Here is a 17,253-nt window from a genome sequence, read left to right on the forward strand (position 1 = left end):
CTTGCTTTCTTTTGATGCAGTATTGTCCAAGCTAGCTTTTGAAAATAAGGATGTGGTGATTGTAGGTGATATTAATATTAACTTACTTGACACTGAAGCCACCTCGTACACAACTTACACAGATTGTTTTGCTGGATTCGGTTTTGAATCGCTCATTGACTGCCCAACTAGGGTAGCCCCTCATGGGAGCAGTACACTTATTGATCACGTGTTATCTAACATTTCACCATCGCCTTGCTCCGGGGTTATTAATACTGACATAACCGATCATTTTCCTGTTTTTCTTACATTTAACAATGAAATACATGAGAACGATAATAGCTACTTTACTTCCGTATTTAGTGCAGATACCTTTATTGAAGCCCTCAGTGAAACTGACTGGTCGCCAATTAATTCTATGTCTGATCCCGAAGAAGCACTAAAGAAATTCTGCACTTTATTTTTATTGGCCGTTTCGACTAACACACGCACTGTAAAATGTGGGAAAAAGTATAAATATCCTCGCAACCCATGGATGACGGACGGTCTTCTAGAAAGTTTAAGAAAGAAGGAAAACATGTACAAGAAAACTAAACGTCAGCCCTTTAATACTAGACTAGCTAGACGCTATAGTAGATACTGTAAATTACTGAATGTTTTACTAAAACAGGCGAAAAAAAAGTACTACGAACATAAATTTGATCAGAATAAAGATAACCCCAAAAAGCAATGGCAGTTATTGAACACTTTTCTTAACAAATCGCCTATTAATGCCTCTATAACCAAAATAAATTACAAAGGTCTCACTCTTTCTGACCCCAACGAAATTGCTAATGCTTTTTCGGACTACTTTTCTTCTGTTTACACTAATAACAACATACATGCGCAGTTGCATAATACTTTGAGCCGTACGACACAATCATTCTTCTTGTTACCAGCTACACCAAATGAAGTGTGCTCCACGATTGCTAACCTTAAAAATACAGGGCCTGGCTTAGACAATATTTGTGTCAGGCATTTAAAACTGGTTGCGCATTTAGTTTGCGACACGCTCTGTAACATTATTAACCTTATCTTCAAAGAAGGTGCATTTCCTTCATTTTTAAAAAATGCCAAGATTATTCCTGTTTTTAAGAAAGGCGACAAACACACAGTTAATAATTACCGTCCAATTGCAATTCTGTCCTGCCTTAGTAAACTCATTGAGAAATTATTTGTTAAACGTCTTAATAACTACTTAACAAAGTTTAAATTGCTAAAGAACAATCAATTTGGTTTCCGCCCAGGAAGTTCCACGAATCTAGCTGTTCTATCTCTAACTGACTACATAAAAAAATGCATTGATTCGGGAAACTTAGTCGGATCTGTATTTTTAGACTTCAGTAAAGCTTATGACACGGTTAACCATCAAGTCCTGTTTAATAAACTTGACTCTTATGGTATAACCGGTCCTGCGCTAACATTCTTAAAAAATTATTTACTTGACCGGCCGTACACAGTACATGCAGCAAATACTTTCTCAGTAACAAAATGTATTAACCAAGGTGTACCACAGGGATCAGTTCTGGGCCCTTTGCTTTTCCTTTTATATATTAATGATCTTCCGGATTCTCTTAACTCCACCAACTGCGTTCATTGCATTTTATATGCAGATGACACAACCATATCTTCATCTGACAAATCTGTTACTACTCTTACTTCTAAATTAAATATTGCATTAAGTAACATTATAAAATGGTGTAGTAACAATTACTTAGTTCTTAATCCTTTAAAAACTAAATTTATGTTATTCAAAAGTGCTCAAAGGGCCTTAACTTCTATTCCTGAAGTAAAGCTTGGAATTCATTCAATTCCCGTTAGCACCGATGTCACTTTTCTTGGCATACATCTTGACCCTAACCTTACATTTCGCTCTCACTTCCAACATCTCAAGCACAAGACTGCGTTTGGTATACGTGCATTAATCAAAGCTCGCCCTTTTTTTTCTCGTGAGGCTCTGCTAGCGTTGTATTATGCGTTCATTCATAGTCACATTAATTACGGCATTGTTTCATGGGGCAGCACGTACGCTTGTCACTTATCATCAATTCAACATATCCAAAATCAGTCAATACGCATTATCACTTCTAGCTCCATGCAATCTAATGCCTCTTTGTTACTTCGAACGTATAATATCTTGCCTATTATTAATTTGTTTCAGTTTAACATACTCGTCTTACTCCACAGGTTGCTTCATAATAACCTTACGTTTCCGTTCATTGCAACTGACCTTTTGCAGAATAAAAATATGACCAGATTTGCGGCTAACAACAATTTATTATTACCCATGGTTCATACCAATTACGGCAAAAAAACATCTTCCTTCGCTGCAATTTCTCTTTGGAATGAATTACCATCAACCATAAAATCCTGCACTTCTCTTGCAATTTTTAAAAATCACCTTAAGCATCATTTCCTGCGATAACTTAACTACGATCTGGCGGTGTACCTTTGACTTTTATCTCGCATGTCATTTCTTGTATTTCACCCATGCTTTTTTCCGACTTTCTGTTATAACGTGCTTTTCCTGTTTGATTGTAAATGACATGTCTAATGATGTATTTGATCTGTAGATGTTGTTTTATAATACGCTAATTTGCTGTGTATTGATATCACCATCAATGTTGTTATTATTAACCGAGGGTCCCACTACAGTTCTTTGACTTTGGGACCCTCGTCTGTATATCCGTCACGTAATTACTTTTGTTTTGGAACCAATAAATCTGAATCTGAATCTGAATCTGAACTGTTCAGCCCACTGCTCGAGGCTAAGTGCTGAGTCATTCGTTTGTGCTCGCTCTTCCCGAATCTTTCGAAAGTAATCCCAATCTGTAATAATGAACTCTTTGAGGTCCCCGCTTTTCACGTTGACGCAGGTGGCCAGGATGTTGTGATCACTGCCAAGGTCAACTTGGAGGTTGGACCAAGATGCCGATTCCACATTCCGTATGAAAAAGAGATCGGGTGTGGTATCCCTAGAGCAGGAGTTGCCAATCCTGGTCGGAAAAGCCGGATCTGTTATAAGCGTGAGGTGATTATTGACTGTAGTTTGCCATAGGTCAACGCCCTTGCGGTTAGCTTGTTGGTACCCCCATGCTGGATGCGGAGCGTTGAAGTCTCCGGCCACCAGGAGTGGAAATGTCTTGGCCTTGCTTGTAGCCCTGTTAATAATTGCAGCGAATCTTTGCCTGAGGTCTTTGGGAGTACTGTATATGTTAAGTATAAAGATACTTGTCTTGAATGGTCCGCTGGGGATTATTTCAACAAGCGAGTGTTCAACCTTATTGGATTGCAGATTCAGATCGTGGGCTATGAACGCACATTTGTTCGAGACTAATGTGCTTATTCCCCTCTTCCCATCAGCATATTGGGTATGCGATTTATAGCCTGGAAGGGTGACCTTATCCGTGAGCGTTTCTTGTAATAATATTACATGTGGCTTTTCCGAGTGGGTCCGAATGAACTGTTGGAGGACGTTCCTTTTGCGATGGAATCCCCTACAGTTCCACTGCCAGATGTTAATTACTTTGTGATGTGCCGCCATGGTGGGACGTAGTAGATAGCTAGTATTAGAAAATGCTGCGGAGCGCAGCCGCTGCCGACCTTTCAGTGTCGGTGTCATTCACTTTTTCCAACGGTGTAACTGAAGCCATTGTAGAGACGTGGCGTTCCAGATTATCGCATCTGATTCCTAGTGCTTTGACCACCTCCGCAAGTTTGTCAATAGCAATTCGGACTTTTTCGAGGGATTCATCAATTTTATCTATCGTTTTTTCCAATTTTCGAACGCTGGCGCTCTTGTCTGAGGCATGAACTGCCAGCGCCCTCTTTTTGGGTAAACCAATGGCAGTCGGTTCCGCTACGGGGATCTCCATGGGCGTTTCTACAGAAGAGGCCTGACTGGGTGGAACTGACTCTCGCTTGCTGGCTTGCTTGCTGGCAGTCGGTTCCGCTACGGGGATCTCCATGGGCGTTTCTACTGCAGGGGCCTGACTGGGTTGAACTGACTCTCGCTTGCTGGCTTTCTTTAGCTCTGCAATTTCTGCTTTGAGCTGCTCCATAGCGTATTTTAACGAAGCGTTTTCTCTTTCTAATTGTGCAATCCTGTCCTGCTCTGGCGATTGACCCCCCGTTACCTTTTTCGGTGATTCCTTGACCCGGTCAGCCCATGTGGTACCACGATGAGCAGGCTCCTGAATCTGAACTGCAGGCCCCCTGGAACGAGAGTGGCCTCTGGAGCGGGAGCGGGTCCCGGGGACCTTGCGGCCTCTGGAAGACGAGCGTTCCGTCGAGCGACCCCTAGAAGGGACACGGTCCTGGTATCCGCTATCCTCGCCGCCAGGGTCTCGGGATCGGCTCCTGGATCTGTGCGAGCTGCTGAGGGCCGGCTTGAGAGGCATTGGCGACCCAGTTGGTTGTTTGGATTGGTCGCGGTTGCGCCGTTCTCTTCTCCGTTGCCTAACTACAAACGGAATTTGGAACCTTTGCTTGCAGGTTCTGTCAGCCGTGAGATGAGGGCCTCCGCAAAGTGTGAACTTCGGTGTACATTCGTGCTTATCGTCCGGGTTGCTCGCACCACAGCCGCGGCAGATGGCATTTTCAGGGGCTGGGCAGACGTCAGCTCTATGGCCAAGCTTTCCACATGCATAGCAAACGTCAGTTTGTCTGCGATAGAGTGAGCATTTGATTAAACTGGGACCGCATTTTACGTAGTCCGGGACTTTGAGTCCATCAAACAGGATGACTACAGTGCTTGTGTTCTTGATTCGTCTCACCTCGAGGGCGCTTGGGTTCTTGGGTTGAATGATAAGGCGTTTGAGCTCCTCTCGATCGATGGTGGGATCAATGTCACGAATAACTCCCTTGCATGAGTTTTCGGGGGCTGCGATATATGTACTAACTTCGTAGCTTGCTTGTCCAATGAGTAAAGCTTTCACATCGGCGTAGGCCATGGCGTTGCGTTTTGATGGCGTGCTTGCCACCAATATGTTTTGCACCACGTTCGGACAGATAATATCCTCCGCCGTATCCGCCTCCGTAAGTCTAGCAGCGGTAGTGAGGGCTTGGGCAACTCTGAAGTGGCCCATCTTCTTGATGTCCAGTCCTCCACGGGGACGGATTATGATTCGAACATGCTCTTTCGGTAGGTGAGGCAATCTCGAAGCAGTCGTTAGCCGTGTCTTGACACTCGCCGTAGCCTGGCTTTTATTCCCGCCACGTCGCATGTCGGTGACTCGGCCGCCCTGCCCGAGCGGGTCCTGGATGATGGGTTTTCGTTTGTGTAATGCCGTGGTCCACCCAGCGCTTTCATTGACTTCGTCGGGAGAGATATCCTCACCGTCAACGGTGATTTGCATAGCTGTAGACATCGTGGCTTGAGCGTGCGGAACCGCGCTGAGCTCGCCCACCAAGCCTCTGCCGGGCACAGGTCGCACAGAAAGGTCCTCGAGTGATTGGGAAAAACAAAAATCTTATGGAAAACCCACTAATTCAAGCCATCACACTAAGTTACAATTTCTGGGTTTCCTAAGGCAAGCCTTTCTTATTCAACGGCTCGTAGCTGTTGTGCTTGTGACCTCCTTCATACGTTCGTGTAGGAACTGGATCGTTTGCGCAAGGGGCGTGGTTCTCCTGCGCCAGAATGGTTCAGAAGAGTGTCCACTTGAATCTGTCTTCCTCCCTGTAGACTGCAAGAGCAGCAGTTGTCCCCTTATACATATGGTTTGCGACAACTTCGAATAGTGAAGGCTCGGGTCGAATACGATCCGAATAGGTGGGACTATTCGAATCGTATAGGATGGCTTGTACTGACGTCGGTCTAGCCGCCATGTTGGTGGACCGGCATGGCGAGAAGCTGTGTCCCTGACGTCACGTACAAATCTAGAATATCGGCATGCATAGTGCCAATTTTGAGTTTTCGGTTAGGTCGCTAGGAGTTGAATTCACTGAGGTGTATGCGGAAAGTTCTTTTTAAGTGTTCTTCGAAGAACATCGCTCGAAAGGAACGTGCGTGTCTCAGTAAGGATGAAAACATATTCCATCAACTCTGGTTTTTGGCCGAGTACATTGCGCAACCTCTCGTGCGCAGAGTTCGCACTAGGCATACAGCTTTTTTCCCTTATCTACTTAATTCACCAACAATGCTTCGCACATTGCCTCCGAGATTTGCCGCCCGATCTCGGAGGACATGTTTTCAGTTTTTGTACTTCCCTAAACCGACAAGCGCGGCACGGAGGGCTCTGTTGACCTAGTGTTGCTGTATATGCTCCCGCAGGGAGCAGAGTGGCGCATAGGTCCGCCGTCGTGCTCCAGCTCTGCAGCGAAGCCACTCCTCACGCGCGCAGGAGCCAAATGCCGCGCGGTGTTCCGCCTTTTTCTCTAGTGGTCGCGAGCTACAAGCGCCAATTGTTCGCAGGCGCTTAGCAAAGGTCACTTCTTAATACAGGCTACTCTCGAACGAGTCATTCGTGCAGCCGGAGGGGGTGGGCTTCCAACCAACCGAAACTTTGTATGTACCGATGTAAACACGCATATACAAACACGCACGAACGTACAAATAAAGGGTAGGACCACCTTCGATTCCCCAAAGTAAGGTACTCCAGTGGCTCGAACAGCTCCAAAGTTCGCTCGCAAACGCGCAGTACGTTGCCACAAAGAGCGGTGCAATGATTTTCAGCAGGCATATGAAGTTGTCTTATCATGGTCAGAAACCAAGAAATTTTTTAAAGAGTTTTTAAAACTTCACACACGTAAGGTGGACACTTAGCGCATTTTGGCTGCCGAAACCAGCCGGTTAATGACCGTCGCCAAGAGAGCTATCGTGCCTATAATTATGTCAGTGACCGTTAACAGAGCGCCATTTATCGCTAACCATCGTTCACAACAGCTGCACGTTTCCGATACATGCGGTGCAGACGCAGATTTAAGCTCATTTCAAATGTTCACATGCGCACATTTTAAGCAAAGCTTACTTTTAAGATTCATTCATACCGCAGACTAACCAGCTATATAGTAGCAGCAAATCTGCAAGTAGAAAAAAGATTCAAGATACAAGAGCTTCTAGATCAAATTTATTTCATACAAGGGAATGCATGAATGGCTGCTGGCAGCAGGTCAAGTGTGCTTGTTCTTGGAACCTTGGGGGCAGAATTCAAGGAAACTGGAAAGTCAACAGGCTATTCAGAGTAACAACAGGTTATTTTTATTGCAGTAATCACATCATGATGGCAAACTTGCAGAGTAATTAGTCACACAGTGCAGACTGTAATATGACAACACATTTTTCTTGATCTCTTATCACTGAGAGAAAAGCCAGTAGTTGAAGACACTGTATCAAGTCAATGAAATCACTGAAGCAAGCTTTGGCCAAAAAGTCAGGTTACAAAGCTTTGTGAGCTATCGCATCAGAGGCAAGGAAATTTTACGTCATTCAACATTGCATTCACTCCACTCCCGCCCACAGGAAACAGCATTCACCAAAGCACAACGTAGATTTCCAGCATGTTTAATTTAACAATTTTTTGTTCCATAGGCTGATACATGATGCTCACAAGCTAGCACACATAGAATTCCGGCTTAGCTTCTATGGCAGCAATTAGTTAACAAAATAAATAAGCCTATGCACTTCAAGACAATAAATTGACGAGAATCAATTTTACTGTTCTCAAAACTTCACATGGAGAAGGAATATATTACAATTATCACAGCTAGAGAGCTAAATGTGCATATGCCAACTTAGCACCCATGCCAACTTAGCACCCAACCCGCAGCTGCTCCTCTCAACGCACGATCGACGGTCCGCTGATTGCAGTGGCGATGGCACTGACGGAAACGACGAGTTCGCATGAGTCAGCGATGCGCCCGCAAAGTGGGCTTCGCAGCGGCGCGGATCATTTGACGTCGATTTCGCGCTCGGCCAATAGCGGTGCGAGCGGCGCCGGAAGAGGTATGCGCAACTCTGCTCCCTGCGGGAGTATATACAGGAACACTATGTTGACCGGCGTTTCCGCAGCTCCACCTGGGCAGGCCGTCACGCCCCATTGCACGTTGCCCGCTGCATTAAAGGGAGCAATATATGGCTCATGCGCTCCGGAATTATTGTCTCACATGTAGCGCAAATTATTTAACGAGTTCAAGAAGTGTTACAGGGCCCCTTCAGCGCGATTTCAGACACTGACTGAAGAAAGGGGAATAAACAAAGAATAAGGCCTACATATTCGAAGATTCCAATGAAAAAAACAAATAAGCTCTATCATTGTAGGCACTTTTATGCGCATCTATGAAACACTATTATGTGTCGACCGTGCCTTCATCTACATGATCTGTTTGTGGTCACGATTCAGCGGCTTGCTGAGTCCTATAAACGTCGCCGTCGAACAATACAGCAAGCAGGGACCGTCTCGAACCAGGACGCCACCGGTTGGAGCGCCAGCCCGCTTCATCCACGTGATCCGCTTCTCGATGCCGTCGGTAGAGCTTCGGTAGTGAACGTGTACACACTTTATCTGAGGCTTGAGACGGGCACTGAATGCCTGCAGGGATTCCGCGGCGTCATTGTCCTGTAATGGCGCCGCTGACAGAAGGCACAAGTACTGCAGGTGGCGGATGCGGGAAATGTTTTCCTGGAATGAAACGATGCCCGCAGAAATTTATGTTACTAAATAAATATAGGATATAGGAATTAAATAATATAGGACATGAAATGAGGAGGGAGGATAACCGATGGTCATAAAGGGTTGGGTTACGGTCTGGATTCCCTGACAAGGGAAGCGTAGCAGGGGGCGGCAGAAAGTTTGGTGTGCGGATGAGATAAAAAAGGTTTGCAGCGACAACATGGCCATAGTAAGCACATGACCGGAGTAGTTGGAGAAGTATGGGAGAGGCCTTTGCCCTGCAATGGGCGTAGCCAGGCTGATGATGATGGTGAATTAAGACCTCAAAAATTTAACGAGGGTGCAAATATCTTCACCTCGCACTCTTATGGCGAAAAAAGTGTTGCAAGGGTGTGAGTTATAGACATTTACAATCTCAATCCTTTCTTTCTGGGTTCTAAAAATTGTACAGTGCACGCCTTTTGGCTTGTTAGCCCATGACCGCAGCAGAAATATCACGAAATAACAGATGTGTGTCTGTCCCTTTTTTCCCGTCCTATTATTTTGCGCTGTTCAGCTGAACGAACGATGCAACATGCAAGTGCACCAGGCGAGTGGCAGAGCCTAGAACGTTTCGCGGAAGCAATTTCAGTTGCGCATGTCTAACCTTTCTATGTCTGTGTCTGCGGTGAATCTTGCAACCCCAGTAAACATAGCGCAGAAGTACTTTGTTGCATAGTACTTTTTTCTTGCTGAACAAGCAACGCACCACACAATCTGTTGGTTTTGTTTTTCGCTTGAGATTGAAACATGCGTATCTCATGTCACAGTCGTGGGAAAACGATTGTAAATGTTTCCGCATATCTGGGTGGTGCTCACGAATACCATGGCTATGTACTATTTTGCTGTGGTTTCATGCAATAAAAGAGTTGGTAGTCCCTGCTCGGTCCTACCTCTCCCTCCACCATTTTTCGTGTATTTTGCGCAGTACGCCATTCAGTGAGGCCTCCCTTCCCCCAAATAAACAAACTAGGAAATTTCATTTCCGGCGCTTTCGACACATTTAGATTACGGAACCATGCTCGTGGCACTGAAAGCCCGTAGTGGAAACCCGACTCACCAGCAGACACGCGTCGCCGAAGGGCAGGACATGGTGGCGAAGCACGAGACATCTCAGCGAGCTGTTTCTGGCTAGCCGCTGACCCAAAGACGGGTAGTCTGGGTGCGAAGGACTAGAGCAGTCTGACAGCCGCACCGACACCGCTGGGCAAGCCTCGACGAACCAAAGGAAGAAACGGACATGCACGTCACTTAGAGTCAGCCTTGCAAGCGCATTGTGAAAGACGGGGGCGCTGTCGCACATTTCCAACATGTCTTCGTGATCGAGGAGGAACTCACCCTCGCAGACGGCGCACCGAACGAAGCTATCCTGCCTTTCGATGCGGACGTCCAGTTCTTTGAATTCGGGGCAGAGTTGCGCCAGACGGCGCAGGGCTGACGGGCGGCGAAGCCCGCAGGGGGTCGCAGAGAGGGATCGCAGATGCCGCAGCGTGCCGTCCTGGAGTATTGCCGTCAACTCGAGGTCGGGTCCGAAGTGGAAAGCGCTTATGTTAAGCTCGACGACCTGCTGGAGCTTGGAGGAGATGAAGTCGCGAAGACTGTCGCGATACGCGGCGCCCGCCGTCGCGTAAACACCATTGGAGGGCTGTGCCGGAAATAGCAGAAGGCAGAGTTGTCGCACGTTCGTCCAGAAGTGTCCAAAGCCGGCCAGGCTAAACCATTCCGGCGTGAAGCCTTCTGCGTGGTGGACGGCAACCAGGACCAGCTGTTGCGGCAAATGGATGGGATTTGTGTACCCGACGGCGAGATCTCGGAGCAGAACACAGTTCCACATGTTGGTCGACCTCTGGTAGCTGACGTTGGCGCAGACGGCCGCGCAGCTCGTGAAGTCCAACGGTGTGGACGGCAGGCGTTGATTGGAGGCTGGCACCTCTGAAGAGAACGTGAATGTTTCCAAATTGACGCCCTGTTCGAGGATGGCGTTACATTCCAGGAGTGCGTTCATGAAGTTTCCGCGCACGAAATGAACAAGGAGCTCGTCGAGCATCGGGCAGTAGCTCAGGAGCGCCGAGAGGAGCTTGAAGTTGAGGTCGTCGCTCACTTCGGCGTACATGCGGCGGAGACTGACAGCAAGGATGCCTGGCACTTGCAACGCGGTGTTGTGCATTTCCCTTATTTCCGAGTCCACGTCCGTCTCAGCCACGAGGGAGAACTCAACTTCCTTCAGACGCGGAAGCCGGTTTAGCATTAAGTGGAGCAGGGCGCTCGGCCTGAGCGGGCAGGCGACGCACCGCAAAATTTGGAGTCCCGTACATTTGGCGATGTGTAGAGGCAATTCGTTGGGTTCGAGAAGGATGCAATTTGTGAGGTCGAGTGTACGGATAGCCGGAACCAGTGTCATAGCTTGTAGCTGCTGGACCAGAGAAGACAGCCCTTGGTGAGCGCGTAGCGCCACCATTATTTCGGTGTCCCTGTGCCGTGTCTCTTTAGTGGTGGGCTTAAGGCTCGGGGAATTATAGAGGCTCGAGTGGCGCGGCCCAACGAACGGGGAAGGGCGTTGGTGCTAAGCGAGCGTTACGCACGACTTTCGACGAATGCTTGTTGCACACGGGATACACTACGGGCGAGCAACGTGACGTCACGGAGGTGCGGTGGCGCTGTTGTTACTCGCAGGGCGTGGAGAAGAAATATTTCCACGTGATTTTCGAGGCCGTGGGTAATCCGGAAGGTGCTCCAACGAGTTTTCCACTGTTACTCGGCAAAGATTATTGTTCAAAGCGGCGAACAGCGATTAAGAGCAGCAGAAGTGACAAAGTTGTTCGCTCGTTTCACCCCCTTCTGTTTGCCTGCTCGTTCGCAGCATGCATATACAGATGCATGAACCAGTGGATATGATACGCTACACGAGATAAGAGTTTACCCAGGGTACGCATGTGCGGCTCCAATACACCGGAGTCAGCTTCAAGCGATACATCCGCTATCCTTATAGAGTAGAGGCTATATGTTTGAGACGTTACACTTACAGTTTACCCTTACTTATACGTTACTGGTTGCACTTACGTGAACCCGACAGGCATGGGCATGGGCATGGCGTGACCGCGTGCGCTTTTACATGAACTCGCTTCTGAGAAGTCTTGAACAACGATGGCACCCAGAGCCGTGCCGAGATATCGACAGGTCCGAAGTGCACTTCCGGTTCCCGCCTGCCGCCTGCAACAGCTTCTGTTTCGGGGTTCATGTCGCTATGATTAGGTTAGATGCTTGTCTTTGCCTTGTCATGATAGCCTTCCCGTTGCACAGTGCACAAATCGCGACGTCACACTGCTTCCGCTCAAGTCTCAGCGCTTGCCGCAGCCCGACCAGTGAGCCTTTACATGCGCGCTGCAAACGGGTCGAGCTGGGTCGACCTCGTGACGTCTCGCCGACTCAGCCCCACCCGACACTCGTTCAGGCTGTCCAGGCAGTGTTTGCACGAGCTCGACAGACCAATTCCAGCCCGACAAGCCGACTGGACCGGCTTCTGTCTGGTGCATGCCCCGCCATATTAACGCTTGCCAGAGACTATAGCCGGCGGTGCATCGTGCTTAAGCGCACTCCTCTTTTTCTTAACAAGGGGCAAATTTACAACAACGTGATATCGATAAGATGGTGCGTCAACTCACAACTATTATTTTTTCGTTAGAGCACGGTGGCTAATGTACAGAAGTCAGAAAAAGATGTAGCTGAGGTCAACAAAATTAGACAAAGCAAGACAGATTAAAACTTGAACAGTTCACTCCCTTCGTCAACAAGCGTGTTATGGACGTTCATGTTATTGCACAAGCGCGGCGTACGAAAATAATATGTTCTAAGAATTTATAGTCATGGATGAAGCGTTTTCGCATCTATCTGTGTGGCGTAGTTTTGATGCGTTACTAATCGCTTCCACCGTGTAATCTAACGCACGATATAACTTCACAGCCTTCCTGACCGTGGTTCTGGTGAGCATGACGAAAAACTCGATTTAAAAGTGAATTTTGCTGGTTTAGGCGCCGAAACCCCAATACGATCGCGAGGTACCTTGTAGTGGGAGGACTCCGGAATAACTTTGACCACCTGGGATTCTTTAAAGGGCGCCCAATTCATGGTTCAAGAGCGCTGTTTTGCGTATAGCCCCCTATCCAAATGCCGCGGACATGGCTGCGGGATTATAATCCTTTCCCCCGAGCTTGGGAGCTCGTATAGCTGTGCCCTTTGCTGTGCGGACACTCAATAATTTCAATGCTTTTTTTGTTCCCTAAGTATACGCCTACGTCATGTCCTTATTACGGCGTCCTTACTTTGTCGATACAGAGAACCCGAGCCAATTCATCGAAAACGAAACCGCGCTTTTGAACGGGGTGATGCGGCGCCATCAGGCGTAATTTCGACATGTCTATTCCATCCAACCAAGTTTGTTTGCAGAAGCTGAACCTATGGATGGGGCGCTACAAATCTGGGAAGCTAAGTGGAACGTTTGGGGAGGAACGGCGTTGCGAAGAGGGAGTTCAGCCCAAGGTCGGTCTCATTTTTTTTTCGGAAATTTCATGGCCACCTACTCGTGGCTGCGCTGATAAGAGTCAACGAGGTCTCTTGAGCTGATTAGTTGCATCGTGCCGAGTGTTACGGGGTCGTTATTACGGCAACATTCCCATGTATCGCCCCATTGACGTAAGGGGCTCGTTTTACCTGTCCATATTTTCGGGGCGTATACTGCCGGTATACTTATTAGCACCCATTAATAGGTACGAAACACTCATAATCACGTCAAAATCGCTATAGCAGTAGCACACACGGCGTGACTGACGGTTTTAAATTTTCTGTCGTCACCGTTTGTGCCACCACCTCGTATTGCACTAAACAACTCCTCGAGGAAATCCAAGTTTGCATCACTCACATCCTGCACTAGCTCATTTGTAATCATTGTTGGACCACTTCAATGTATATCGCTCACTTCGAAACCCGGTTAGTGGAGACTGCGTCCGCTGCACAGTTAACACTGTTCGCGTTCGCCAGTGATCTCAATGTATAACCAATAACCCTAGAATCCCAAACCTACATTTCAATCGCACCGTTGTCACAGCTCAACTACCGACACGTTATGACCTCCCTTGCTCTAGACTCCTACTGCTTCGACTGGTTCCTCAGCGATTCCGAAACTGTGGCCATCAAACATCCAGTTCTCATTTTTCTGTAAAAAGAAAGGAAAGCCTCAACAGAAGCGCATTAGAAAACTTACGTCATGAGAAGTTGATGATGTGTGGTGTTTTATGGCGCAAGGGCCAGGTTTGGCGAAAGAGCGCCATGACAAGTGGTAATGTTGACGATGTATTATGGCTGGCGTGCACAATGAATTCCTCATGCTAGATGTCACATGGCTGTAAAAGGGCCTAAAACCTGTAGCTGTAAATGGCGTAGAATATATAGTTGCTAATATAATGACGGTGACTAGGCAGTGATGTGGGCTATGGCTATGGGCTTTCGTTAAAACATTATGCAATAAAACATAACACTGAAACCAGAGTTTCAAGAGAGCCCTTGAATGCAGGGCTGTTAGTCATGCGCTAAAAATTGCCTGGCCAAATGATTTTCAGGGTGTCGGTTTCAGCTGAAAAATCTAAGACTACTTGCAGTTTAAAAAAATGGTTCGTCACTAAGAAAAAATGCAAGATGGCGAGGTATATTTTCCCCATATGCAGAAAGGAAATACTTTTTCCTCCCTGTTTCTATTGCAGGGCACTGGATAAGAACATGGAGGACTGTTAGGCTATCGCCGCACCTACTACAAGTAGGCGGATCCCCGCCAGTCAAGAGGTAGGAGTGAGTACTGTAAGTGTGTCCTATTCTTAATCGGCAAAGAAGTACTTCCTTGTACCGTGCTGTTTTGTCACTTATCCAATTCCGCAATTTTGGTTTTATGATGTGTAACCTATTTAACTTATTCAATATTTCTGTATCCCGCTCTGCTTGCCAATGATTCCTCTATTTACGGCGCAGAAAGAGCTTTATGTCTGTATTAGGAATTGGGATATTTCCATCTGGGTCGCTAAAACTCACTGACGTAGTGTTTTCGTCAGCAGCTACGTTGCCTTTTATACCTTTATGGCCAGGTACCCAGCAAAGGATAATCGCTTGGTTGCACATATATGCGGAGCATAACAAGCTATACAGCTCATTAAAAACCGAATTCCTATGCTTTCGTAAGCTAATTAGGGCTCTCACTACACTTAATGAGTCTGTGAAGACAATAGCCTTAGCGATATTTGTGAGCCGTATGTGTTGAATAGCCTTAAGAATGGCGTATGCTTCCGCTGTAAAGATACTGGTGTGTGGGTTTAGTGGTCCAGATGTTGTAAGTGAGGGTCTCAGAGCTGCATAAGCAACACCAGCTGGAGACTTCGAAGCAACTGTGTAAAACTCATCACATGAGTACCTCTCCTTGAGTTCCAGAAAATGCGAATATATGTGTGCCTCCGGGGCTCTTTCGATAGTTCTAAGAAAGATGTCACATTGGATAGTCTGCCACTCCCAAGGTGGTGTGAGCTGTGTAGGAGCCATTAGGACATTGTGTAAAAGAGGGACCCCTGTTGTTTCTGAGAGTGATTCCAACCGGAGGGACAGAGGTGGCCTAGTGGCTGGGCGGTTACGAAACAGCCTAGCAGTGGACAAGTCGCATATAGTAGAATGACAAGGATGTTTAACATCTGAGTTAACTTTTAGGGCGTAGGCGAAAGTTAAGTATGTCCTTTGGTAGTGCAATGACCATTTGTTTGATTAGACGTAGACGCTTTGCACAGGGCTAGTCCTAAAGGCGCCTGTAGCAAGGCGCATACCTGTGAGCCTCACGGCGCGGTTGGCGCGAACAAATGGTATTTGAAATCACAGAAGAGATACACCACCTTACGGAGAAACGACATGAAATAATTTATCAGAAGCTACCACGTAACTGTGGTACAATGGGCAAGGAATGTTCAAGCTGATGGTTCAGCTCATGGACAAGGCGACCGCCTATCGATCCCGCTGTCGAGGACTGATGATGGAAGGATGCTACGCCTACTTGCACGCCAATACACTACACCCGAGTAGAATGAACCACATGAATGCAGAGCCGTTTACGCACTCTGGAGCTGACTTTATGTATCCTGCTTCCACCAAGACTTCCTCGAAGAGCTGCGACCCTTTTGTGTAGGCTATGTTTAAGCGTCGCGTTTACCAATGCCTATGCGTTCCGCATAGGGATGTCCGGCGCCTTAGCATGTGGCGGCTGCACCGACGCTGGAACGATTCACGATGTTTTTTGCCAGTACGCGCAGTACAGTACGCATAGGCAATCGCTTTCCGCCAAGCTGAAGCAGTTTCTTTTTTGTTGCGATAAAGACTTGCCCTTAAGGCATAATTCTTGGTGCGTATATGTGTATTATATGTTTGCTGTGAGGCCTGTGTTGTGTATGAATTGAAGCAGTGTTTTGTGGAATCTGCTGCCATGTATCCAGCGGTCATAGCTGGTTTTCACACTATAGCGGAGGCCGGCTTGCAGTAGGAGACGTGAAATGACCAGCCTCTTTCGGAAGAAGGAATTCTGAAACATCGACACGACTTGAAATCGCATCAGAAGGGATCCCTGTTTGCTCTCTTATCCACACAGCCTTCTTCCTTTCTCTTAACGTCTCGCCTAACATTTTTCGTTACCTCGCTCTTGGCGTGGTCCTTAGCTTGTTCTCGAGCCTCTTTGTTACCATCCTATCTTCTGCGCCATATGTAATTAGCACCTGTAGAATGCAATGGTTGTGCACTTTCCTTTTCAACGACAGTGATAAGTTAAATATTTTTGTGGAGACTGAAAACGAGAGGCTTGTTTACGTTATTTGATACGTGTTCTGACTGTAATAACTTGGGTGACGTCACCTGAGAAATTGTTAATGACAAACTTGTGTGACGCAAAGTATGCAATCACATCTACACCACCGTGATAATGACAGTAATCTAAAAAAAGGGAATAGCACAATCAGCTGATATAATTACTACAGTATAGCGCTCATTAAACGGGAGCTGAGGGCAATGCTACATCACCGCACATCCTTCTGAAGCTGTCCAGTAATGGTGAGATTGTGCATATAATAAATTGCTTTCTCGATATTGAGGCAACCAATTTGTAGGAGACTGTGTGTTGAGCGCAAAGCACGACAAGGGACAACGAAGGACGAGGACAAGCGCTTGTCCTCTTGTGGTTGTGACCTCATTCATGTGTACGTCTAGGAACCGGATCGTTTACCCAGGGACTGCGGTTCTCCTGCACCAGAACGGTTCGGAAGGGTGTCCGCTTGAATCTGTTTTTCTCCCTGCGGACTGCAAGAGCAGCAGTAGTCCGCTTATACATAAGGCGTTTCAGAACTTGGAATAGTGAATTCTAAAGCTGAATACGATACCGAATAGCAAGGACCGTTCGATTCGTATGCGATGCCTTGAACTGCCGTCGTCCTATCTTTGGCCACGTTGGAGGACCAGCACGGCGAGAAGCTGCGTGGGGGACGTCACGTATACGTTTCGAACAGTCGCTTGCCCATTC

The 17,253-nt window shown here is 47.1% G+C and overlaps 2 protein-coding genes across 2 annotated transcripts in view; both read right to left on the bottom strand.

Moving 5' to 3' along the window:
• LOC139049030 (transcription initiation factor TFIID subunit 11-like) overlaps positions 1–17,253 on the bottom strand; it is a 101,187-nt gene that overhangs the window by 18,990 nt on the left and 64,944 nt on the right. The gene's annotated exons all lie outside the window — the stretch shown is intronic.
• On the bottom strand, positions 7,197–12,304 carry LOC139048997 (uncharacterized). The gene is made up of 2 exons (XM_070524013.1): positions 9,730–12,304; positions 7,197–8,639 (listed from the first exon to the last, which is right to left on the bottom strand). Exons 1-2 carry the CDS (start codon positions 11,125–11,127, stop codon positions 8,331–8,333), a joined length of 1,707 nt encoding a protein of 568 aa, XP_070380114.1. The 5' UTR covers positions 11,128–12,304; the 3' UTR covers positions 7,197–8,330.

This window comes from Dermacentor albipictus, chromosome 8 (genome assembly GCF_038994185.2).
Source record: "Dermacentor albipictus isolate Rhodes 1998 colony chromosome 8, USDA_Dalb.pri_finalv2, whole genome shotgun sequence".
NCBI lineage: Eukaryota > Metazoa > Arthropoda > Arachnida > Ixodida > Ixodidae > Dermacentor > Dermacentor albipictus.